Genomic DNA, 25,764 nt, shown 5'->3' on the forward strand with positions numbered 1-25,764 from the left:
CATAAAATATGGCACTTTAGACTAGCATCGCTCATTGTTGTCAAGGTTCACACAGTCTGAGTCGCTCTGGCTTCCTACAATTACATTATCCGCCAGCGATCCGACAGCTTGTGTTAAACTCTGCACAACTTCATGAATAATTAATAACCATGGTCCGTTCTCCACGCTGTGTCCGTCAGAGTACGCGAGGCTGGACCCGCTCTCTCAGGCGTCCAGGCGAGCCGCAATTATACTGTGATATAACTTTCACGAGTATGTCCATCACCTTCACAACAGAAGCACCATCACTTCACACACGTTCACTGTGAGGATAACACTAAGTCTCACTGGGACATTAACATTATTGCCGTCAATTACACAGTCCGGTGGTGAAGGCCAGAGTGTCTTTCTCTGATGCCAGGAGGATGTCGAAGGGGTCAGATGCAGCCAGATTCGGTATATCATGGAAAACATCAAGGTTATCCTCCAGGAGACCAGAGTCGTCAGAGAGCAACTCCTCAAGGTCACTGGTGCTGCTCACTGACCCTCGCATGGTGGAGGGGGAGCTGGAAACCGACATGGGGTCTGAGAGAGTGTAGTGCCCCACAAACTGAGGAAGCTGAGGAGCGCCCTGCTGAGTGTAGGAGGTCACCGAGTGCTCGTACTGGAAGGTCATGGTGTTCCCTGATGGTGGCATTGTTTTCTGCAGAGGGTGTTGCTGGAGGCTCGGCGACAGGGAGTGATGGAGGCAGCTCTGCAAGGAGTTGTGGATGGAGTTGTGTAAGGAATTCTCGAAAGACGAAAAATCCTGATCGCTGTCATCTTCCAGAACATCTGACAGCGCCCTAATGTACTCGACGGCGAGGCGGAGAGTCATTATCTTGGTGATGGTGGCAGAGGCAGCGTGCACTTCTACAGCGTCTGGGAGAACCTTACGTAAGGATTCGAAGGCGTTATTTATCTCCCTCATGCGATGACGTTCTCGGGCGTTGGCAGTTTTTCTCCGGTACTTCGACAACGGCGCGGGCCTCGATTTGGACTTCGCCGGTCGCTTGGGAACTTCCTGTCGAGTTCTCTCCTGCTGTAGACGCTTGATGATGGTTCTGGGGCGGAGAGCATACTTTTCCTCCCCGTGGCTGTTCCTACTGTTACTACTGCTGCTGTTATTACTGTTGTTGCTGCTGTTGTTGTTAGTATCGGTGGAGGGATTGTCGAAGCCTAGGTCCTCAAGCCCCTCCATCTTGCGGACACTGGCACCCTTGGACGGAGCTCCTGGATCACTTCTTTAGTAGCATCGATGTCACTCTACACAAGACTATGAAGGAGCCATGGAGTGGGGGAGCAGAGAACACCTATTTTTTCTATCACAGGTCACAACTAAAACTTTTCTTGTGTATCTCAGTTCTATGACACACTCCAGACATTACATGAAAGTACTGCGCCTGCGTCCATGTACTTGCTGTATATCCAGTTCAATGCAGTAGTCTAACGAAGCTAGGTAGTCCCGGTGCTATTTACTAGCCTCGAGCAGCGCAAGTAGTCCTCGTTCAACTTACGTCACTGATGATGAAAATATTCTTCCAAATTTGGACTTACTGCACCACGCATCTCAAGTACCATAACAAGGTCTTAACATAGTAAGAAACGTGCACAGTTCTCCCTATACCAGCAACCACAGTGTGAGGACAGTGGCGGGCACACAACACTCTAGTCGTTCACTCAGTGGGCAGCACCGAGTGTGGGTGTGTGGAGCAGCGTGTCAGTGGGTACGTGTGACCACGCTGAGTGCACGGGTATCACTGATATCCAGTTCACCTGCTGCCCGACACATCCCTCCGCTAGTGCCCCGAGCTCTGACGTCACTATTGGCACGATAAAACTTTCACGTCTGCTGACTTTTGTAACGCAAAATCTGCGCTTTTTAAGTGAGCATAAACTGATTTAGACGCAACACTGAACAAAATGAGAACCAAAAATTTTTTAAATTGCGATCAACATGAAGACAATATTGACGTTCACGTGTAATCTGTTTACCTGTAATTCTGGTATGTGGCAACTCTGGTGGCTGCAGGTATCAGGTAGTGGTGGGAAGTTTGGGAACAGCTCAGTGTGGACCGAGCCCTCGAGCAGGAAGGAAGTGGGGCCCCTGTCCTGGGAGTGATTTAGACCAAACTCGGCTTAGAATACTGTTCTTTTATTTTTGGGGGAAACCCTTAAAATATTACATACACACACATGTACACATACAGTACACTGAGTAAGGTAAAAACACATACCCACAGAGTATAAATAAACTCACACACTCATAGATAAACGTGGATAGAGAGAATGTGTGTGTGTGTGTGTGCAAAAATTAACATATGTCATGCAGTACACAAAACTCCTCCTTCTTCAGCGTGTAGAGCCATAGAAGAATGTCAAGTAATAAAGCTATAGTGAATGGAAACAACGGAGGAGTTATCACCTCATACAGACAAATCCAACTGTGAGAATCTTTTTGAGTTGATGATACGTCGGAACCTAAACCAAGAGAACAAAGTGTCTACGGTATGAACCTAACACAGTACTCGGGTTGATATCTATAGGAGCCTTAATAACAGGAGCACTTGTGTTATTTTACAACTATACCTCGCGTTAGTAAGACAACACCGGACATGAAGAACCTACTATATAACGACAGATAAAAAAAAAAAAACTACATTTGTATTCTCTTGAGAGACGTAAAGAGAGGGGCAATATGATCCAGGGTTAAAGGTGGTATAAATATGGTACTCGAACTATCAATTAGGAGCAGACACGTAATGATGGTTTTTATATAAGATAAATTTAGATTTAAGAAGGAAACAAGGAAACATTAATTCGTAAATAAAGTTGTGGATGATTGGAACAAGTTACCAAACATCATCATTAACTGAAACTCGTTAGTAGGTTTCAGATACAAGTTGGACAGATATATGAGTGAACTGCCTAGGTGCAAACATAACGACCTGCCTCAAATGAACCAATAGGGTAGTTTCCTTTACACTTCCTTATGGCTCTAACACACCTCAACACGTATGCGATTAAGCATCTATATACATTATAATCATTTACGATCGTACATTTTCCATACTGTTCTAAAGAAATTAAACTTAGTCCATCTATGTCATAAAAGACTAGTAACATGTTTTTGTTTACTCCTATCGTGTTAATAATAATAATAATAATAATAATAATAATAATAATAATAATAATAATAATAATAATAATAATAATAATAAAAATAATAATAATAATAATAATAATAATGGTATTCCGAGTTATTCTATATAATTATCAAGTTAAAACATCTGCATAATTAAGCTGACACATCTACAAATAAAGCTGACGACATCTACACAGTAAGATGACACAACAAAGATAAATTCACCTCTAAAGCTTAACCCCTTGAGTACAATGACTTAACCCCTTGAGTACAATATCAACCCCTGAGTACAATGCATTAACCCACTGAGTAAGATGTTGTATTCTCTTGAGTACAATGACTTAACCCCTTGAGTACAATGACTTAACCCCTTGAGTACAATATCAACCCCTGAGTACAATGCATTAACCCACTGAGTAAGATGATGTGTTCTCTTGAGTACAATGATTCAATCCCTTGAGTATGATGTTTTAACCCTATGATGACGACGAACAATACACCATGAGTACTATAAAGTTGTACTCTAGGGCTTAAGTCATCGTACTCAAAGAGTTACTAATTCCTCTAAGTGATATAAAACACTCGAGTATTATCCTACACCACGTTAGGTTAGGTTAGGTTAGGTTAGGTTAGGTTAGGTTAGGTTAGGTTAGGTTAAGGTAGGTTGGATTGAGTTGGGTTGGAATTTGGAATTTAGGTTAGGTTAGGTTAGGTTAGGTTAGGTTAGGTTAAGGTAGGTTAGGTTAGGTTAGGTTAGGTTAGGGCTTTTAATCTTCAGGTTAAAAAAATATATGAAGCAAATCTTCAGGGAATCCGAAAAAAAAAATAAGGAATGTAAAAAAAAAATAGCAAATGTTACAATGATATATTTAAACTATTTGTCCTATTAGACGCCCCAGACAGCTATTTTGTCCTCTATATCATAAAATAGAGCAATGTGTACTCTACTTAATCTCCTTTTAACCATTACGTAAGCGAAAATGAAGCCCTATTATAACATTATGTAATTAAGCCAGTATTAAAGTCATTATCATAAATCATAATTACTCTGTTACACATTACCTCTACAGTTACAAAGTCCAGGTAAAATGAACCTTAGTCGCTCCCAGTGGTGAAACAGTCTGGAATGAGTCTCTTAACTAACTCTCTAAACTAACTTATCCTCCTGAACTCGTCTGATTCGGGTGTGCTATTTCATCTCATTTGGGGTCGACGCTGCTTCATTTTGGGAGGAAGCTTTGGACCCCCAGGAGACTACGACACCACGTCACGCCACGGTAGAGTTGAGGTAAAAAAGATATTTTTTCCCCATATAATTCTTAAATATCTCCAGCGTCATATAAGAGAATATACAGTAAGATAGGAGAGAAAACGCTTATTTATATCACGTAAGAGTGAGATTGTGAGGGTGGTATTAGACCAGATTGTACACCAAACTACCAAAATACTCCTCTGTAAATTATTAAGTATAACTCCAACGTGATAGGCAGTAATACTCTATAAATCGATCATGTTACGAGAGACAACATGATCGTCAAAGAACTCGAGGCTTGTTGTTCCCCAAGTGTGGGTCTTGGATTACTTGCTTCTGCAGAGTTGAAATCACCGAAACTCTTCCCTTAGATTTATTAAGAAACGTCACATAATATTTATCCACAATATAAAGACGACAATGTAACATAATTATAACAATATATTAAGACAATATTATATAATGTGGTCATAAATAATGCCTTAAACAGAAGATTATATATCATTTGTATTAATGGAATATTTAACCAACCAATGACTTTGACTTACGCTACATCTAATAACTTGGGAATTCTGGTTAACAAACACAATCCCGAGACACTATCTATAAAGCCTAACTATGCACCGGGATCATCGTATTAAATATAACTTTGACACATTAAACTTAATCATCTTCTGACAATACTGATTAAACTATAAATCCTTTTCACAGTTCCCTTTATTTACCGGAACATTCAGATCATTCTAGGTTGACTGAACGGCGATAAAAAGATAATGACTTAATATAAAAAAAGAAGATAGGAATATCGTTCTCATGTTCATTAAGAAACATATGAGAGAGAGAGAGAGAGATGGACAAGAAAACACATCATATTGCAGTCACCCCTTCATTACCTGACGACGGAACCATTCTCTATTCTAAAGGTACGTAATCATAACCCTTGCAAAGTGAGTCAGTGTGTTTGGCAATTTATGACTGCAAAAACACCTCAGGTTTAAGCCGGGTCACTTAGGTCTGAGAACCAAGTAGATCATATATTTTAACCTGGGATTTTTTTTTCTCATAACAGATCAGAGTGTTGGTAATAATTTATATATGCAAATCAGTATTGGTAAAAATATATTTAATGTTATTTTTATCGTAACTATTGATATGTACTCATCTTTCAGCGGCCATTTATCATTCAAAGTTATATACAATCTGTCCACATTGAAATAAATTAACATTGAAGTTTTTTATTATAAATGTTTATGTATAAATGTAATGTATTATGTATGACCGCAGTGAAGTCATCTACCCCGGTACAACGACGATTCTGTACTCCATTTGGCAAAGGAACCACCGACCCGAAGAGACCTATACGTATGGATAAAGCAATTAGAGGAAACATCATGGTGGAGGAAAGGCCAGAACATCGGAGGAGGATGTTGAACGCATATATCCCGCCTTCCACGAGACACCAAGGAAAGAGCGTAGCACATCATCGGTGGCTCCCATACACCAGATAAAATTCAACCCTACTATGAGCTGTGTAAATATTCCTCAGTTTAAATTATTCAATGGAAATATTTGTCTTTAAAGTTGATATATTTCGATGTGGGGGAAACCTGTATATTGACTTAGTATCTTGACTCATCTCTCCCGTTCGTGTGAGTGGTTCAAAGGGTTTAGAAACCTTAACGAACGAAGGGTGATTGTAGAGTGTAATGAAAGATTAAGGTGAAAGAGGGAAGAAAGAGGCAAAATAACTAGAGGACACACACACACACACAGACACACACACACAATGTATCTGGCATCCACTTTCTTTTCATCCACTTGACCCTTCAGTTTTATCGCATCCACTCCACCCTCCACTATACCACCCACCCACCCCTCCACTATACCATCCACTCCACCCACCACTATACCACCCACTCCACTATACCACCCACTCCACCTCCACTATACCACCCACTCCACTATACCACCCACTCCACCCACTCCACTAAGCCTCACCCACCTGGCACCTCCACTATACCACCCACTCCACAGGCTCACACACCACTCCACCTCCACTATACCACTCCACTCCACCCACCACCCACTCCACCCTCCACCACTGTTTCATCAAGTCTCACTCTCTCTATTACTGACTTTTATTAGGTAAAATTACATAACCCTTCACTGGCCAACTCTTATTCCTCGTTTATCAAATCTCCTTCACACTCTGTTTCACACCTCCAACGCCCTTTATATTTTTTTGTTGTTTTGGTTCAGTCTGAGGTGAATATCAATGAGGACTGACCTGTGTCTTGTGTTCTTCAAGGTATATGAGTAAGATCATGAACATAAAATTGTAATATTGTTCAGAAGTTCTTAAGGGCACGTGGGGGTGGGGTGGGGTTGGGTGTAGGGTGGTGGAAAGAAAGTATTTGGATCTCTGGTTCAATTCGAGGAGTTATCTTATTCTCTCTCTCTCTCTCTCTCTCTCTCTCTCTCTCTCTCTCTCTCACAGTTAGCCACCTCATGTTCTACCTGTGTCAGCTTATTGGTACTTCACCTTAGTTAAACATTATTATCATTCACCTCTTTCATTCCTCACCTACAAAACACCTCGTCTTTCTCACACTTTCCCTAACCTAAACCAAACCTAACCTAACGTAACCTAACCTAAAAGACTCAAATACCTAGACTCCGTTTTTCTGTTCCGTTATAACGAGAAGGACTAAGGTAGGAGGTGAGGAAGCATACAGGATATCTTGTCCTCTGATGACCTTTCTACCAGATAGGTGACCCATAATCATGATGCGAAACTACCTGATACACCTTTACAATAAGAGGTATAGGTGTATGGCCATTATTAAAAAAAGTTGTATAGTAAGTTATGCAATGAAAAGTGTGTATAGATGTCCTTTAGGAATTAAGGAAGAATATGAAAAAAGAATGACGAAATGGAACATAAGAAAGCTGCAAATCCTCATACAAATAAACATTAGCCAATAATATTTGTAGACTCTCGTCGTCAATAATAATAGTTTACCAAAATCAACAAAAGTATTTATATAAAGCCTTTTCAAAGAGTTAAGATTAATTTGATATTTTTTTATACCCAATTATGACCAAAATTTAACCTAGTTCTATCTTATTTTATGGAAAGTCACCTGATACAAGAGTTAAGTCACCTGATACAAGAGTTAAGTCACCTGATACAAGAGTTAAGTCACCTGATACAAGAGTTAAGTCACCTGATACATAAGTCACCCCCCCAGGTATCAAATGTTTCCTCAGCCACCCTCACTACCTCAGCCACCCTCACTACCTCAGCCACCCTCACTACCTCAGCCACCCTCACTACCTCAGCCACCCTCACTACCTCAGCCACCCTCACCACCTCAGCCACCCTCACTACCTCCTCAGCCACCTCACCACCTCAGCCAATCCTCACTACTCAGCCACCCTCACTACCTCAGCCACCCTCACTACCTCAGCCACCCTCTCCACCTCAGCCACCCTCACTACCTCAGCCACCCTCACTACCTCAGCCACCCAGTTGACTTCCTGGGTTTTTCACTTGTGGCCTTGGGGTGAGTGACCTCCTGTGACCTCCTGTGACCGCCAGAGGTGCAGAGGGGAATAATTTACACAATATATTACATGTAAAATATGTCGGCTTCAGAATAGCTCGTGTCTGAAGAGCTTAATGAACTCTAATATTTCAATCCACTACATGACACCTTTTTTATAGTTAGTTTTTTTTTCAGTTAAGTGGTAAAGGAGGAACAGTATCGAGATCACAAATCAGTTCCCATGACAGGCCAGCAAGCGAACCTGTCAAGCCAGGTAAGTTATCATGACCAGCGTCCGGCTCATCATGATATAGTGCCAAAGAGGTTGACAACCTGGGCTTTTGGTTTTTACATTCATGTCACACACTTTTAAGAAGCATTGTCTTGTGATGTTTATAATTCAAGGTGCGTCGATAGTACCCCCACCAGCCCCCAACCACCTCAGGTCCCGACTATTACTGGAACCGAGGCCAGAAAGCTGTTACAAAACTGCCATGGTCCAGTTACAGGTCGGCGCGGGGTCTCCTCCTCCTCCTCCTCCTCACCCGTGATAAGCAAGAGCTACAACATGTTTAATCATAGACACTGGCCGCTGATAAACTGCTCTCCCGGGTGATCATTTTTGAAGCATAAACCACCCGATAGTCAACACGATGACCAAAAAGAATGTAGATTTTTAGTGCTAGAGGAAGTAGCGTCGTATCACCTTTGTCATCACCTTGAAAGAGAGAGAGAGAGAGAGAGAGAGAGAGAGAGAGAGAGAGAGAGAGAGAGAGAGAGAATTCTTAGGATATTTAATTCACATATCGCAGTTGGTGTTGGACTATCGTTGTGTTGAGAGTTGAACCCTTTCCCGGATAATGTGATGGTTGATAAAGAGGGTAATATTCACCCATTTCTCTTACTCTTTGCTAGTGTACTGATATTATCAACTCTGAGAAAAAGAGAGAGAGAGAGAGAGAGCGCGAAAGATAGAAGGGGAGGAGGAGTCAGGGGAGAGAAATAAAGAAAAAAGAAAGAAATGAGGAGAAAGAGAAATCAAATAAGAAAGAGGAGAGAGAGAGAAGGAGAACGAAATACAGTAAGAGGGGGAGACTCAAAGCCTCATATTCTCATAATCTGTGTGTACGTGTGCGTCATATACAGTACGCCTCACCACTATCACCAAGTTCCTTAAATTCTGGGCATCTTACAAGGGTGATGCCATCTTGATCATATTAACACAGTAACCCGCGTTTCTTGGTGACTTGTTGTTTTGTTCTTTAATTATTGTTCATTCCTCGTACACCATGATGGGTCGGTCCTTGAGGTGAGGTGAGAGTGTTAATTATTGTTCATTCCTCGTACACCATGATGGGTCGGTCCTTGAGGTGAGGTGAGAGTGTTAATTATTGTTCATTCCTCGTACACCATGATGGGTCGGTCCTTGAGGTGAGGTGAGAGTGTTAATTATTGTTCATTCCTCGTACACCATGATGGGTCGGTCCTTGAGGTGAGGTGAGAGTGTTAATTATTGTTCATTCCTCGTACACCATGATGGGTCGGTCCTTGAGGTGAGGTGAGAGTGTATTATGTTGTGCCGTAGTCCCTTACACAGTGTACTTGAGTATAAGTGTTTTATGTCACCATAGGGATAGTGATGCAGTACTTGCCAATACAACAACACTACAATCACTATAAAAAAAAATAAAAAAAAAATAAATATAATAAAAATAATACTAATAATAATAATAATAATAATAATATCGCATCACAAATATATATAAATTAGGTACTAATATTACTTAAATCAATTAATTAAAGCAAAAAAGACAAACACAGTAATGACGGAAAAATAAATAAGTAAAATTAACATATTCATAAACTTTTTAATGCTATCAATTATTACACACACACACACACACACACACACATTTAATACTACTTAAAACAAATCACTTTACGTCAAAATGCAATAAACAGAACACACCTGAGAGGTAAGGGGTAAGAATATAATCCACAGACAAAACAATCATGCCAAGCAAATAATAATGCCTGATGCCACACGTCGCCAGTGAGTGGGAAGTCTTACTAAAATATTGTGAAATCTTGAACTGGGGCCTGGCGGTCTCTCCTGAATACTGTGCACAAAAACAATGCCTTGCGCCCCACTTACTTGTTTACCTTGTTATCTAACTAATTATATTTATATAATATCAACAATCTATTTCATATAATTGTTTTTTTAATCGATTCACAGGAAAATTAGTCCCGCCAATTTATTTAACCTGATGAATACACATACTGTATATATGACCACCAGGAGGGGTTAGGTTAGGTTAAGAACATAAGAATGGAGGAAACTGCAGCGGGCCTATTGGTCCATATTGGGCAGTCCCATTTACACCCAACCCCTATCGCTCATATATCCATCCAACTTATGTTTGAAGCTATCCAGCCTATTCGAGTTAATGGTGATGTTTGGTAACTTGTTCCACTCGTCCACTACTCTGTTTCCAAACCAATGTTTACCTATCTCGCGCTTAAATCTAAATTTGTCTAATTTAAAGCCATTGTTACGAGTTCGCTCCTGGTTGGATAGTTTGAGTACCTCTGTTATGTCACCTTTCTTTAGCCCTGACTTCCATTTATACACCTCTATCATATCGCCCCTCACTCTACGTGAGGGGCGAATGTACGTACAGTCACCCAAAAAAGTCCTGTCGCGAACCATGAACCCCGAGAATCAGAGTCTTGAGTCCGAAGCATTTATGGACAGAATAATGCATCAGTGTCTACTGCTTCGGGTTCACGAGTCTGAATCGTGGTTCGTGACAGGACTTTTTTGGGTGACTGTACCTGTACCTCAAACTGTCTGCCTTTAGTGCACCTGTACCTCGCACCGTTTATTTTAGTGTACAGTCACCTCAAAAAGTTCGTGTCCTCGGCAATCAGAATAAACCACTGAAGCAAACATGGAGCTTCTTACAGCACGAGTTAAACAACACGGCGCGGGACCTAGTATAGTTGCCGGGAGTGTCCCAACAAGTGGAGCTATTCACGCCTGGTGGCTTTATACACAAGCTTAAATTATAATAAAAACTGTAGACAAGAATATTTGGACAAACGTTACCACTTAAGTTCCACATATGTTGTCATTGTTTGGAGTTACATATTGATAGTAGTTTTTATTTATATTTTTTTACATGTCAGATCTGTCATTAATGCTACGTTGTACTGTATTAACATATCACATTGTACATCCTTAATATTGCAGCAAGTGAGCAAAACCTGATGACTGTCGTATCTGTATGGTAAACTTAACAATAATCGGGTTAAAACTGTATACCTAAGAGTCTTGTGTTATCACGTTAACAGGACACAGTGTATGGGGCCCCACCACCATTGTCGGCTTCGAAAATTTACTGTATGACACCTTCCGTCCCTGCAGTTGTGTGCGAACTATCGTGCTATGTGTAAATTCATATTAAAACAAATGATTCAATCTTTTTGTAATCACAGGGCATGAATTAGTTCTATACATTCCTGCCGCAGGGAGAGATTTAGCTGGTGGTGGGCGATAAGATATTACAATATTTGTCTGTTGCAGCTCAGGTTTTTATTGCGCCTTTCAATTGAAAACTAAGCAACATATTATTTGTAACATCATATTTATTTATGTAATACAGATCATGTATAAGGATGTCATTGACATGAATGTAAATTATATTGAAATTTCTGTGCTGTCATAATGATCAAGGGCATAATTTCCATATGTATTAAGAATGACATTCTTCTCTGAGAACTTCAATAACCTGCCATCTTCACCCGGAGAGAGAGAGAGAGTGAGAGAGAGAGGTCCAGGGCGACTACACCAATGAAAGAGAAAGTGAGAAATCATTTGTAGTTTTTTTTTACTATTACATTCAGAACGGAATGTTAGAGGAAATGTGTATAACATCCTCAGGTAAGGGAGATTATAACCAAGAACACTCACAGGTGTGTGTAGTTCAGGGTCCCAACACTACCGGCGCTGCATTATTTCATCTAGTTTCGATACAGACTCGTTCAGGAGACACCGACTTTTTAAGGTGACCTCGCACCGTCTATTTCAGAGTAACTGTACCTCGTACCGTCTATTTTTAGTGTACCTGTACCCCGAACCGACCATGTTTAGCACTGGTCAGGGTAAACAGTTGCGTGGGACGTGTGAAAGTGTGGAAGAAATACGGAGTCATGCTGAGGGGGGGAGGGAGGCACGTAGACCACATCTGGTCCATAAACACCACGAAATCTGATTAATCTAAGCATCAATTTATTTATTACTTTAACTATTACATTATCTTAAGTTTGTAAATTATCTGGGTAATTATATATATAAAAATCTCAAAAAAGCTTTCTTTATTTTCAAGCTAAACAAGATCAATGAGTTCCTGTTGTGGCTCTGCAGATATCAAGGCGGTATTGTTTCACTCCAGACACAGTACAGCATATCTATCACACTGAACTTTTCTAACAGCCTCTCTCTCTCTCTCTCTCTCTCTCTCTCTCTCTTATTTGTCTCAGATGTCAGTTACGAACAAACTTTTACAAGCAAATGGGTAAGTCTAAAGAACCATAGGTCAGCATTGTACTGCCAAATGGTACTATAATAACCAAGAAACACTAAACACCAAATGATTGTCACTGGTTGCTAAGTAAGTCGTGCAGCCACCCACCAGCAGCCACTCTACCTCCACACACATTATGATGGTTCGCTGAGGACGCCACAAGTGAATAAAAATCATCAGATAGATCGAGAGTTGTCAAGTTCACGATGGTTAGAAAAATAACTCCTTCCCCTTTCCCACTCATTTCCTTCACCCTCCTCTCTTCCTTCCTTCCCCACTCCCTTCTTCTTCTTCCTCCTCCCTTCCTCCCTCCCTTCTTCATCTCACATCCGCTTCTCCCTCCTCCTCCTTCCCAGCATCAGTAGGTGAAATTTATGACCTGTACCGTGTTAGGTCAACTGAGGTCATGTCCCCTGCCAGGCCAACAAGGTCAGAGGTCACGGGAGGGGGGTCAAGCTCCACAAGAAATGGCCTCCGGAGTTAATCAGCTGGAGTTTAGTCTTGTGGGAGCCTGAAATGTCCCGATGATGATGATGATGATGATGATGATGATGATGTCATGATGATGATGATGATGATGTCATGATGATGATGATGATGATGATGATGATGATGATGTCATGATGATGATGGTGATGTTATGATGATGATGATGAAAGAGTAGGTTAGGTTAGGTTAGGTTAGGTTAGGTTAGGTTAGGTTAGGTTAGCGTATATGAACATTACCTGAGATCTGTATAATTTTTTCACGTCGTATCAGTTTATTTATACATTCGGGCAGCGTCTCTCTCTCTCTCTCTCTCTCTCTCTCAGCACTAGAGTCAGGCAGGCATTAAAGGGAAAACAGAATTATATTTTTCCTCCGTCAATACTTATGACTGTGGATACAACCTTAACACATAAGACTATTGTCGGGTAAAAGTTTGCTCTATTTGTGTCAATATTTATCTCCTGAATGTTGCTTAGCATCATTTTACACCTCTCCTCCTATTGGGTGAGACAGACAGACAGACAGACAGACAGACAGACAGACAGACAGACAGAGAGAGAGACAGAGAGGAAGGAAAGATATTGGCTATTATTTTTCTTGTTTCTTTTTTTCATTTTCTTCTACTTCCAATTTTTCTTCCTTCTTTCATTCAGTTTCTATCGCACATAATTCTTTCACTACAGCAACGATTCTCTATTAACTTATGTGTACGTCTACATAACACACAGTCTATCATCAATCACTACATAACACACAGTCTATTAATACCAATTACATAACACACAGTCTATCAACACCACTACATAACACACAGTCTATCAACACCACTACATAACACACAGTCTATCAACACCACTACATAACACACAGTCTATCATCACCACTACATAACACACAGTCTATCAACACCACTACATAACACACACAGTCTATCAACACCACTACTCCCCCGTGTGTGTGTGTGTGTGTGTGTGTGTGTGTGTACTGTAGCCTCACCTCTCAGGATTCTTGTAATGCCAGTCTGACTACACCAGAAGTTGCCATTAGTTTTTGCCTGCTACACCTGGCATATTTGAGTCAAGAGCTAAGGTGTGGTGTAATCGGGAGAGTTAACCACGGGTACCTCCCAGTTGGACATGCACGGCCGGGTGTTTTTTACCCTCCAGTATAAAGATAGTTGTTATCATCCGTGGTGTCGACTTATCATATATTCCGACATATCGAGAAACACGCAGAGAAATATCTTCCAATATGTTAAGAGTTTAAAACGTGTCTCTTTCGTACGGTACAATACTCATCGTTAATATTATATGATTTTTGTTATTAATATTTGTAACTTTTGATCATCATCTAAAAATACACATAAAAACATTGGCAACTAATTTTTCTATTTATTTCACTTGTAAGAATTATCAAATTTCCTCTTAATTCTTTTCATTCACCTGTATCTCATTCCCTCAGACCATTAAAAAAAAGTAATGCTTCGACAAGATTTCCATATATGATTCTGAATATGTCGGTCACAACTTAACAGAAAAAAAAATTACCTGAGGTGTGATGTGAGTCTTGCTGTTACTTTTGCTAATAACACGTCAGGCCGTCGTTCAGGTGCTGTACTGTACGTTTTTCGTGTACAGTTCCCTTATATTGTAATCGGGAAAATATAAATAAAATAACAATACACTACAACAAGCCCCAAACTGTGTAATATCTCTATATTTAAAGATTGTAGTGGAAATTATCGTCTGTTACCTAAGTTTCCTGTATATTTGGGGATCAACACAACACACACACACACACACACACACACACACACACACACACACACACACACACACACACACACACACACACACACACCAGACACCAGTGATGCTTGTATTTGTCATCCTCAAACACACACACACACACACACACGTTCTTGAGCATTTTAGAGACTGTGTGTGTGTGTGTGTGTGTGTGTGTGTGTGTGTGACTGAATGAGTAACTGTCGTGTACTACATCATAACATAATTATCGTGGTGGTGGCGGTCATGTTATACCCGTCAGCGTGTTAAGAGAGGGAGAGAGATCTGGTGACCTTTCCCTGGACTGAGTGATAGTTTGGGTCCACGTGTCATCGGGTACAGTGAGGCGCTGGAAGAAAGAAGGACGAAAGAAGAACAAGAAGAACAAGAAGAACAAGAAGAACAAGAAGAACAGACACACACACAACGTTGTTCCTCTGAGGACGCTTCTACCCAAGTGATTCTAGCCCCAAACGTTAAAAAAATAAAATAAATACCAATTAACTGGCTCCAGTCTACGGCGGAGGAGAGACCATACTAACAGTTAAGCCAGTCCCCAGTCCTGTTAACAAGACAAAGACACAGTTACTAACTATGACAGTCACTTGATCTTTTTATTCGTTAATCTTCTCAGAATTAAGGAAACTCTTCAACGAAAATGCATCAAGATTGACACCACAAGATATACGAACCTATACTATCTCTTCTCTCTCTCTCTCTCCTCTCTCTCTCTCTCTCTCTCTCGAAGTCTTTATGGACCTCTTATATTACAATACCGACCTCTCGTATCACACAGAACAATGAAAACAACATAACAAAAAAGACTGAAAACCACAAAATTCAAGAGTAATATTTTGAAGAAAATTTTCCTCGTTTTCTTAAGTATCATAAAGTTTTTGTTTTCCTTCTTCTTCATGTTAAGAATTTTATGGGTTTATAGGCCTCTCTCTCTCTCTCTCTCTCTCTCTCTCTCTCTCTCTCTCTCTCTCTCTCTCTCTCTCTCTCCTCTCTTGTTCGATGAGGAGAGAAGTGATGGAAATTGTTAAAGAAAGACACACACACACACACAACACACACACACACACACACACACACACACACACACACACACACACACACACACACACACACGCACACACACGCACACACACACACACTTCTGCACCTCATCTCGTTATTCCCTGATACTGATAAGCTTAGTAATGTTGGAGTAATACACAACGATAAGCTTTATTGCACCCTAAGCTTGGATAATTCTCGGTGTGGTAGACCAATGGTGATCACGGTAGATTAAATGAGAAGGGGCAAGATTTTTTATGCTTCTACCACACTTTCACCACACCACCATATACCACCACCACACCACCATACAACACACGATACTGGTTACCACACTTTCACCACACCACCATATACCACCACCACACCACCATACACCACACGATACTGGTCACCACACTCTCACTACACCACCATATACCACCACCACACCACCATACACCACACGATACTGGTCACCACACCCTCACTACACACTCACCACACCACCACTACAGTACACAATGTTAATATATATACATTCAGATAAACATTAATGTGTATTTATTATATAGGACAAATAGAGTGTTGTGTTTGCTTAATCTTAATAGTTCTATACATACATACATACATACATACATACATACATACATACATACATACATACATACATACAGTGAGTAATGTACAGTAGTTCACGACACCGCCTCTGTCTCCACCCTAAAATGACCTTGTTTGACCTGTCATGCAAATGAGGTAGGGTGGCCAGAGGGAGGTGGGGGTGAGGGGTTACAGGGGAAGGTACAGACGAGAGGGTACAGGTGGAGGTGAAGGGTACAGGTGGAGGTGAAGGGAGAGGTGAGGGGGTACAAAGGGTGGTGGAGGGAGTGGTGAGGAGGAGGTACAGGTGGAGGTACAGGTGAGGAGGCGGTACAGGTGAGGAGGCGGTACAGGTGGAGGTACAGGTGAGGGGGTACAGGGGGAGGTGGAGGGAGTGGTGGGGAGTATCTGCGGTGCCATCTCTTTTAATAGCGTGGGAGGTGCGCGTGGCATGTCCCGGTACAGAGTCGGTCGTCCACAAACTTGATCTCGGGGGGTGCACGCAGAATGTAAATGCTGCTAAACCTCCTGTGAGATTATTCACATGTGGCGTCATTACCTGCGGGTTTTTTTTAATCCATTAATAAATAAGAGAAACACAGGTCATCAATGTCGTTCATAAACAAATCGATGCTAATGTCTGACGATATATGATCAAATTTGTTTTATCGTGAAAAAAATATGGAAATTTACATAACATGTTCACAAATAATATATAATATATATTGTAGATGGGTATTATGCTATAGACCTTTATATAAACGTCTTGGTATTGAAGTAGTTCACAAATAATTTGTTCTTCAGGCTCTACATATTCAACAAAGTACGTAATTTACTCACATTTGTCAAATTTTCAGAAAGTTGTTTTAAAAATGAATATTGGTACAAGCATAAATTAAGGTGTAAAGCACAGGTACAAAGATTAATAATCACTTATACACCGCTCAATACTGCTTTACATCACCAGGTACATCTGTTAGAGGTTTAATGTTTATTCATGGGAAGCAGGACTCTTGTGCGGCACATTTCAAAGCGTCGGCAGCGCGGCGTATGTGTTTAAGATCCTGACTAGCCTCCCACCCCTTGTACACGCTCCCACCACCCAGCCTGTACAGCGGGTACACCGTCCTCTGCTGCCTTCACCCTTTTAATTCTGTGATGCGTTAAGGACACAAGGTGATCTGAACCACTCTCTGTATCACTGCTGTCATGGTCAACACTCACTGCTGTCATGGTCAACACTCACTGCTGTCATGGTCAACACTCACTGCTGTCATGGTCAACACTCACTGCTGTCATGGTCAACACTCACTGCTGTCATGGTCAACACTCACTGCTGTCATGGTCAACACTCATTGCTGTCATGGTCAACACTCACTGCTGTCATGGTCAACACTCACTGCTGTCATGGTCAACACTCACTGCTGTCATGGTCAACACTCATTGCTGGACTTTCTAAGCTAAAATTTGACCATCATTGACGGTGATGTATGACCCTGTAGTGTAATATTTCTGAGTCGACTACAGGCCATAACTACGGTAAATAATGAGAGAAATAACTGTTTGATTATTTAATTAGGCCTATAAAATTATGATAGGTTATTGACCAAATTCCAACTCAATCTACGAATTCTTTTTTCGAGTTACTGAAAGGATACGTGTAGTAGGGAGTGTTATCTTCGTATAGGAGCAGAACTGTATAACTCGGCCACCATCATTAACCAGAGTGGGGAAGCAAACAAATAAAAATACCACAGTGTTTACTTACTTAAAACATCTGTCAAATGTTGGTTCCACATTACCGAGCAACACTGCGTCCTATCAGCCACACAAAGCTATTTTCCAAGATACAAAGTCGCTTAAGTTTTGGGCTGAATAGTTATGATATATGACGTGTATGGAGTAGAGCCAAGCAGACTGGTGTTACCTGAGACATATTATTAATGTACATCACTATTCTACGCACCCCTTACCTGCCTCGCCCCACTCCTGGTGCCTCTCTCAACAAAAACGTCAGAGCTGACCTGCCTAATAATTCTGACATGCCGAGTGTTAAGACTTTTTTTATCACCCGTGTTTAAAATACTGTACAGGTGCTGGTTCCCGGATCCTGCCAGACCAGCTGTTTCCCTGGCGGTCATGTACGCTACAGCGGCTGTGATGTGCGCCAGCAGTACACGTTACACTCTGTCCTCCCAACATCCAAACCACATTCTACACAATCCCCAACAGCCAGAAATGCCCAAGTCTCTTTCCAATCACCGGTACACATTATACTGTCACTGCCTTGCCAGCAACTACCCTTTCAACACCCAGCCCACAACTTTGTTAAATACCTTTCACCCATCAACACCCACCCCAGCACCCAAGGACTTCCCTAACGACATCCACCATTTCCTATCCATCTCCTCCTCGTCCACAAGAGCTCCTCACCATACAGCCAGAACCAGATCTGTCAACACGATACCCATTGATGACAACACTAGTCCTTCCCCAGGCTTTACCTTCCTGGAGTCGGTACCACCTGTGTGTGTGCTGGCGGACAATGGAAAAGGTATAAGGATAGTCGTAAGACAAACCTGAAAAAATGCCAAATTGACCCCCTCACCTGGGAAACGATCAGTCCACACCATAACGCTTAGAGGAGCACCACACGGGAAGATGTCAATACTTTCGAGTTTGCCCAACTGTAAACCGAGGAAGATAAGCGCCAGCGCCGGAAAAACGCTGCCGCCGCCCTTCCCGCACTAGATGTAGCCCTCCACACGCGCAACATCTGTGGACGGCCCTGTCGATCCCGTGTCGGCCTCTCAAGTCACCTCAAATTTCACCACCGAAGGCAACATCCTTAATAACTCATATCATTTTATCATAGCTGATTGATCGTCATACTCATTTACGAGTAACAGCAAAGTAGTTGTGGTGCGAGTGTGTGTGTGTGTGTGTGTGTGTGTGCGAGAGACGCCTGAGACAGGACCAACAAGCACTGACCTCCTCATGCTAGTGGTCACTCCTAGGTCATGAAGGGGTCTGAGATGACCTCGATCAGTGGGGAGTAGGAAAGACTTACTGACCTGTGATTGCAGAGAACTCCTCATGCGGGGTCAAGTGATATGGCCTGATACAGTGACCCCCTAAAGACGGCGGTATCTGCTTCACGAGTACGAAACAGGTTCACATTTAGTTCCCAAGATTCCTGAACGGTGATATTGCAAAGTTCTCTCTCTCCGCCTGGTAGACTTTTTGATGCACATTTCGTAACTGAAGATATCGAGGCTGACCGGGAGAGCTTCATTGTTTTGAAACATAAGGTATCGTGGCTTGAAGGAAGGCAAGGAAGGGAAGGAAGGGAAGGGAAGGGAAGGGAAGGGAAGGGAAGGAAGGGAAGGGATTCCAATTCTTATTTCGTTTGATAAATATCGTTGATGTAGGTTACTGTTGCATAAATTTATCTGCCTGACAGTCTGTTTCACGATTCAAAAATCACTGAGAGAATTTCATTTTCCTTTCTTCTTTCTCTAAAAAAAGAAGAAGTGTCCATACCAGATACATAAAGACAGACAACAGAGAAAATAGAAAGAAAAAAAAAAATCTTACTAATTCATCAACTTTATTGTCAGTTTGTACCTAATCTGTGTAGTTGACTTAGGTCTTGGCACTGAGGGCGCATCACTGACCACACAAGAGGAGATAATGAAATAGGTCTTATTATAGATATGACAGAATGAGAATGAATCAGTGGTCGACTATATTAGGGATAAACTGTTGAGGATATCTTTAAGGATTCCTGGAGAGAGAGAGAGAGAGAGAGAGAGAGAGAGAGAGAGAGAGAGAGAGAGAGAGAGAGAGAGAAGCTGAGAGAGAGACAAGCGAGAGAGCTGAGAGAGAGAGAGAGAGAGAGAGAGAGAGAGAGAGAGAGAGAGAGAGAGAGAGAGAGAAACTAGAGAAGAGAGAGAGAGAGAGAGAGAGAGAGAGAGAGAGAGAGAGAGAGAGAGAGAGAGAGAGAGAGAGAGAGAGAGAGAGAGAGAGAGAGGAGAGAGAGAGAGAGAGAGAGAGAGAGAAACTAGAGAAAGAGAGAGAGAGAGAGTATCACAGCAAGGGTTACACACATGCTCCATCACCATAAGGCGGATGTTGAGGCAGCAACGGGTCGGGTTATAACGACGCTGTTGCATGTCTGTCTGCAATTTGCATGTTGAGTTCAGCAGCGGCCGGATTAGTTAGTATTTTTTTTTTCTTTTTTTCTGTTTTTTTGTTGCTGGTCGAGAATATTCATCAATAAGCTGACCCCTCTTGGATTTATTTCCACGCGACGCTTATTATTGTTGTGCGAGGGTAGAGGAGGAGGGGGGGTATAGGGGGAGGTGAAGGAGGAAGGAGAGGAAGGAGGAAGGAGGGTGGGGAGAAAGAGGGAAGAAGAAGGAGAGGTGGAGGGCAGGGAGGGGAGGGGAAGGAAATGGGTGGGGGGGTGTAGGTGGAGGGGAGGGGTAGGGTGGGAGGGAGGGTGGGGTGGAGGGGTGGGTAGGGGTGGGAGGGGAGGGGTAGGGTGGGTAGTGGGGGAGGGGTAGGGGTGGGAGGAGAGGTAGGGTGGAGGGGGGGAAAAGGTGTAGGGGGGAGGGGTAGGGTGGGAGGGAGGGGAAAGGTGTAGGGGTGGGAGTGGGGAGGGGGGGAAGGGGTGGGTGGGGAGGGGGAAAGGGGGTAGGGGTGGGAGGGGGGAAGGGCGGGAGGAGGGGAAAGGGTGAGGGTGGAGGGGAGGGGGAAAGAAGGGTGGAGGGAGGGGTAGGGGTGGAGGGGGGAAAGGTGTAGGGTGGAGGGAGGGGAAGGGTGGAGGAGGGGGAAAGGGTGTAGGGTGGAGTGGGGGGGAAGGGCGGAGGGGAGGGGAAAGGGTGTAGGGTGGAGTGGGAGGGGTAGGGTGGAGTGGGAGGGGAAAGGTTGGAGTGGGAGGGGGAAAGGGTGTAGGGCGGAGTGGGAGGGGAGAGGGAGGGTCAGGGTACGACCAGGGAATAACCTTCCAGAGGTGATTGGTACGACCTCTGACTACCGCTCATTAACCTGGCTGGTACGACCTGTGGGTGCCCATTAGTGGTTAATGATACCTACAGGTTGTCTACTAGTGACTGGCACGACCTGTTAACAGTTCAGGGATACATCATAATTCCTGTTAACAGTTAAGGAATTCACCATAATTCCTGTTAACAGTTAAGGAATTCACCATAATTCCTGTTAACAGTTCAGGAATTCACCATAATTCCTGTTAACAGTTAAGGAATTCACCATAATTCCTGTTAACAGTTCAGAGATTATCCCTGGTTCCTGTTAACAGTTCAGAGATTATCCCTGTTCAGAGATTATCCCTGGTTCCTGTTAACAGTTCCGACTTATCTTCGTAAATAGAAAATTGAGTCACACAACAAATAAGGTTAATAATAAACAAGACTGAATTGACACACACACACACACACACACACACACACACACACACACACACGGTAATACTTATATAAATGTGGGTTATATACATTAGGTCTATATAATAACATCACCCGCGGTAACTTTCCTGTGAGCCGTAAGTAGTCATCCACTGGTCACGTAACAGTATATTTTCACTGAACTCTTGTCTCATGAGTGAAGTAGTCAGCTCTCTGCATCAGTCTGTCCCAGTCTCTCACACACTAAACGTGGGTTCACCAATCTAGTTACACTTAAGCTTCGTCCTTATTCACACTCATAGCTCATAGCTTTAATTATGGTGATATCCTAGTAATTGTGAAATAGTTTATTTTCTTAATAAATGGAAAAAAGACCATTTGGGGTTTGAAAACTTAATTCATGAACATTTATGGTTAAAGTTTGACACTAGTCCGTATTGTGATCCGTATTGTGATCCGTATTGTGATCCGTATTGTGATCCGTATTGTGATCCGTATTAGGTCCACAGAAGGATCCGTATGTGATCTGCACAGATCCGTATGGATCCGTAATAGATCCGTATTGTGATCCGTATTGTGATCCGTATTGTGATCCGTATTGTGATCACTCTGAGTATGTTTTGGGGGACGGTTGGAGGCAAGTGGTGGTGGTGGTGGTGGTGGTGGTGTAGATGGTGGTAGGAGATGGTGGTGGTGGTGGTGGTGGTGGTGTGTGGTGGTGGTGGGTAGTGATGGTGGTGGTGGTGGTAGATGGTGGTGGTGGTGGTGGTGGTGGTGATGGTGGTGGTGGTAGGACAGGGTGGTTGGTGGTGGCGGTATGGTGGTGAAGGTGTTGGTGGTGGTTGTGGTGGCGGTGGTGGTGGTGGTGGTGGTGGTGGTGGTGGTGGTGGTGGTGGTGGTGGTGGCGGTGGTGGCGGTGGTGGTGGTGGTGGTGGTGGTGGTGGTGGTGGTGGTGGTGGTGGTGGTGGTGGTGGTGGTGGCGGTGGTGGTGGTGGCGGTATATGGGTGGGTGGTGGTGGTGGTGGTGGTGGTGGTGGTGGTGGTGGTGGGTGGTGGTGGTGTGTGGTGGCGGTGGTGGTGGTGGTGGTAGTGGTGGTGGTGGTGGTGGTGGTGGCGGCGGTGGTGGTGTTGGTGGTGGTGGTGTGGGAGATCATGTAGTGTTCCGCCGTGCCTGCAGGAGCGATACCATCTGCTGCTGTCATCCCCCACATCATGGCCCGCGATGCTGCTAATTGTCCCACTTGTTCTTCTCCTCCTCCGTCGTGGACTCCTACAGGAGGATCACAATATAAACTCTCTACACTGGAGGCACTTGAGAGAGTTATATCCTACCCAGAGTCTCTTGAGGGAGAGAGAGAGAGAGAGAGAGAGAGAGAGAGAGAGAGAGAGAGAGAGAGAGAGAGAGAGAGGGGAGGAGAAGACTTTGAGATTTAAACCAGGTTCTCTCCTTCACTCCTGATAGAAGAGTTTATAAATTCACTGGTGGAGACAATGAGATTTACAGCCAGCCTCCCTTGATATCAGCCTGAGAACACACCTTAACTCTCACCCTCAGATATATGGCTGAGTGGCTAGTTACATCAACGACAGAAGGAGAGTAGAAAAAAATATGTCTAGTAGCCTAATTTGGGATAATCAGAACAGGTGTTTTCTACAAGCATAATTAAGGCAGGTAAAGTGATCTCACCTCTTGATCTGAAACCAATTAGTGCCCAGTGTCTAGCCACGACCACCTGGCCACCTTAAATTGTCCACCACGATCTAACCACAACAACATAACCACGACATAACCACAACAACATAACCACAACAACATAACCACAACAACATAACCACAACTACATAACCACAACAACCAAACCACAACATGACCACAACCAACAAAAATGAAATACAAGACCCCCAGTAAATGACCAATGCATAACGAGACAAAATCACCGCTAAAAGCTAAAAAAAAGAAAGAAAGAAGGAAGCTACAGCTACATCACCCCCAAAGCTACATGACATTAGCCCACCTCTATACCAGGTCAATTGGAGCTGTTCGGTCATGCGATTAAAGACCAATCACATAAGACACATAAGAGACCAAAATTATTCAATCACAATAAAAACAAAAGTTATTCAATCACATAATAAAACACAAAAATAACTCGACCATAGGGACCAAATTATAATCCTCAGGCAGTTATACCAGACAATCGACCATGCCCAAATAACTCTTACCATCTTAACAATAACTTTCTCACGACGCAGGTATTTACGAGAGTCTTAATTAGCAAGACAGGTGGGAATCTCAGCCCTTACCTTCCACCCCCCTCCCTCCCCTTTCACCCTTATTGGTGGTGGGCTTGTGACATTTCCCTTAAACATTGCCTGTCTCTCCCTACACGGCTGCTAGCTGTAAAAAGAGTGCTCACACACACACACACACACACACACACACACACACACACACACACACACACACACACACACACACACACACACACACACACACACACACACACACAAGCATTTTGGTAGCAATGCACAGAAACCCATTACTGCAACTCCACTTTACTCTACACGAACGTGCTTTAGCTCTGTGTGTAGCCAATGATATACTAACTAACTATATATAACAATTAGCAATTTGTGAAAAAAATTCTACCTTGAAGGCTGAAAATATACATTATACATTGGACATAAATGACTTATTACATACATTGGTGGTTTAACAAAAGCCTTCATTAGAGAAAGGTAAAGGAACATACAGTGAACATACAGATTAATGTAGGTGTTGAACAGCAAAAACGTAGTGTAGTAACTCCCTCCCAGATGGTGTTAGGAGGGACCTCACGTGGTGTAGTAGTTCCCTCACAGATGGTGTTATGAGGGGCCTCACGTGGTGTAGTAATTCCCTCACAGATGGTGTGTTATGAGGGGCCTCACGTGTGTAGTAATTCCTCACAGGATGGTGTTATGAGGGCCTCATGGTGTGTAGTAATTCCTCACAGATGGTGTTGGTGATGGTGCCTCACGTGGTGTAGTAATTCTCACAGATGGTGTTATGAGGGGCCTCACGTGGTGTAGAATTCCCTCACAGATGGTGTTATGAGGGGCCTCACGTGGTGTAGCAATTCCCTCACAGATGGTGTTATGAGGGGCCTCACGTGGTGTAGTAACCCTTCACAGATGGTGTTATGAGGGGCCTCACGTGGTGTAGTAACTCCTTCACATATGGTGTTATGAGGGGCCTCACATGGTGTAGTAATTCCCTCACAGATGGTGTTATATGAGTGAGGTGTGGTCCAGGCCTTCCTATCGTAGACGGATTAACACATCGCTGGTAGTTGGGTCTCACAGGCCGTTATCACTGGGTACCTGGGACCTCACTGTGTGAAAGGTCAACTTGGGTACCACTGTTACTGTTGAGTTGTTCTCACTGACTTAAGCACTGTTCACCACTGTTCACCTCTGTTTAACACTGGTTCCATTTCTTTCCTAAATGAAATAGTAACTTCTGGCGTGAACTTGTTGATATTCCGGTGGGGAGGAGGGTTCAGGGGAGGGAGTTGGTATGGGCCAACATAACAGTTGACCTGGCTGCTCCGAGAGGAGCGCCAGGTACGTCTTGACCCTTCGTGTGGTGTGTGTGTGTGGGTGTGTGTGTGTGTGTGTGTGTGTGTGCGTGTGTGTGTGTGTGTGTGGTGGGTGTTGGAGGGTGTTGGATGGAGAGAGGGTGGGAGAGGGGGAGAGGGGGCTGGCTGGCTAACAGATGACGCAGGTGATGTGGTAGTGAAGTGAGTGAGCCTACCGCTTGAGTACACTGACAGGTAGCTTCTGTTCGCCAGATGTATCCAAGACCAGAGCATCGTTGGGTCTACCTG

General features: G+C 43.1%; 1 protein-coding gene across 1 annotated transcript; it reads right to left on the reverse strand.

Annotated features, from left to right (window-relative positions):
• Positions 1-349: 349 nt before the first annotated feature.
• LOC121876373 (achaete-scute complex protein T4-like) lies at positions 350-949 on the reverse strand. The gene has a single exon (XM_042381443.1). It carries the CDS (start codon positions 947-949, stop codon positions 350-352), a length of 600 nt encoding a protein of 199 aa, XP_042237377.1.
• Between the last annotated feature and the right edge of the window lie 24,815 nt (positions 950-25,764).

This window comes from Homarus americanus, unplaced genomic scaffold (assembly GCF_018991925.1).
Source record: "Homarus americanus isolate GMGI-L3 unplaced genomic scaffold, GMGI_Hamer_2.0 scaffold34921, whole genome shotgun sequence".
NCBI classification, from domain to species: domain Eukaryota; kingdom Metazoa; phylum Arthropoda; class Malacostraca; order Decapoda; family Nephropidae; genus Homarus; species Homarus americanus.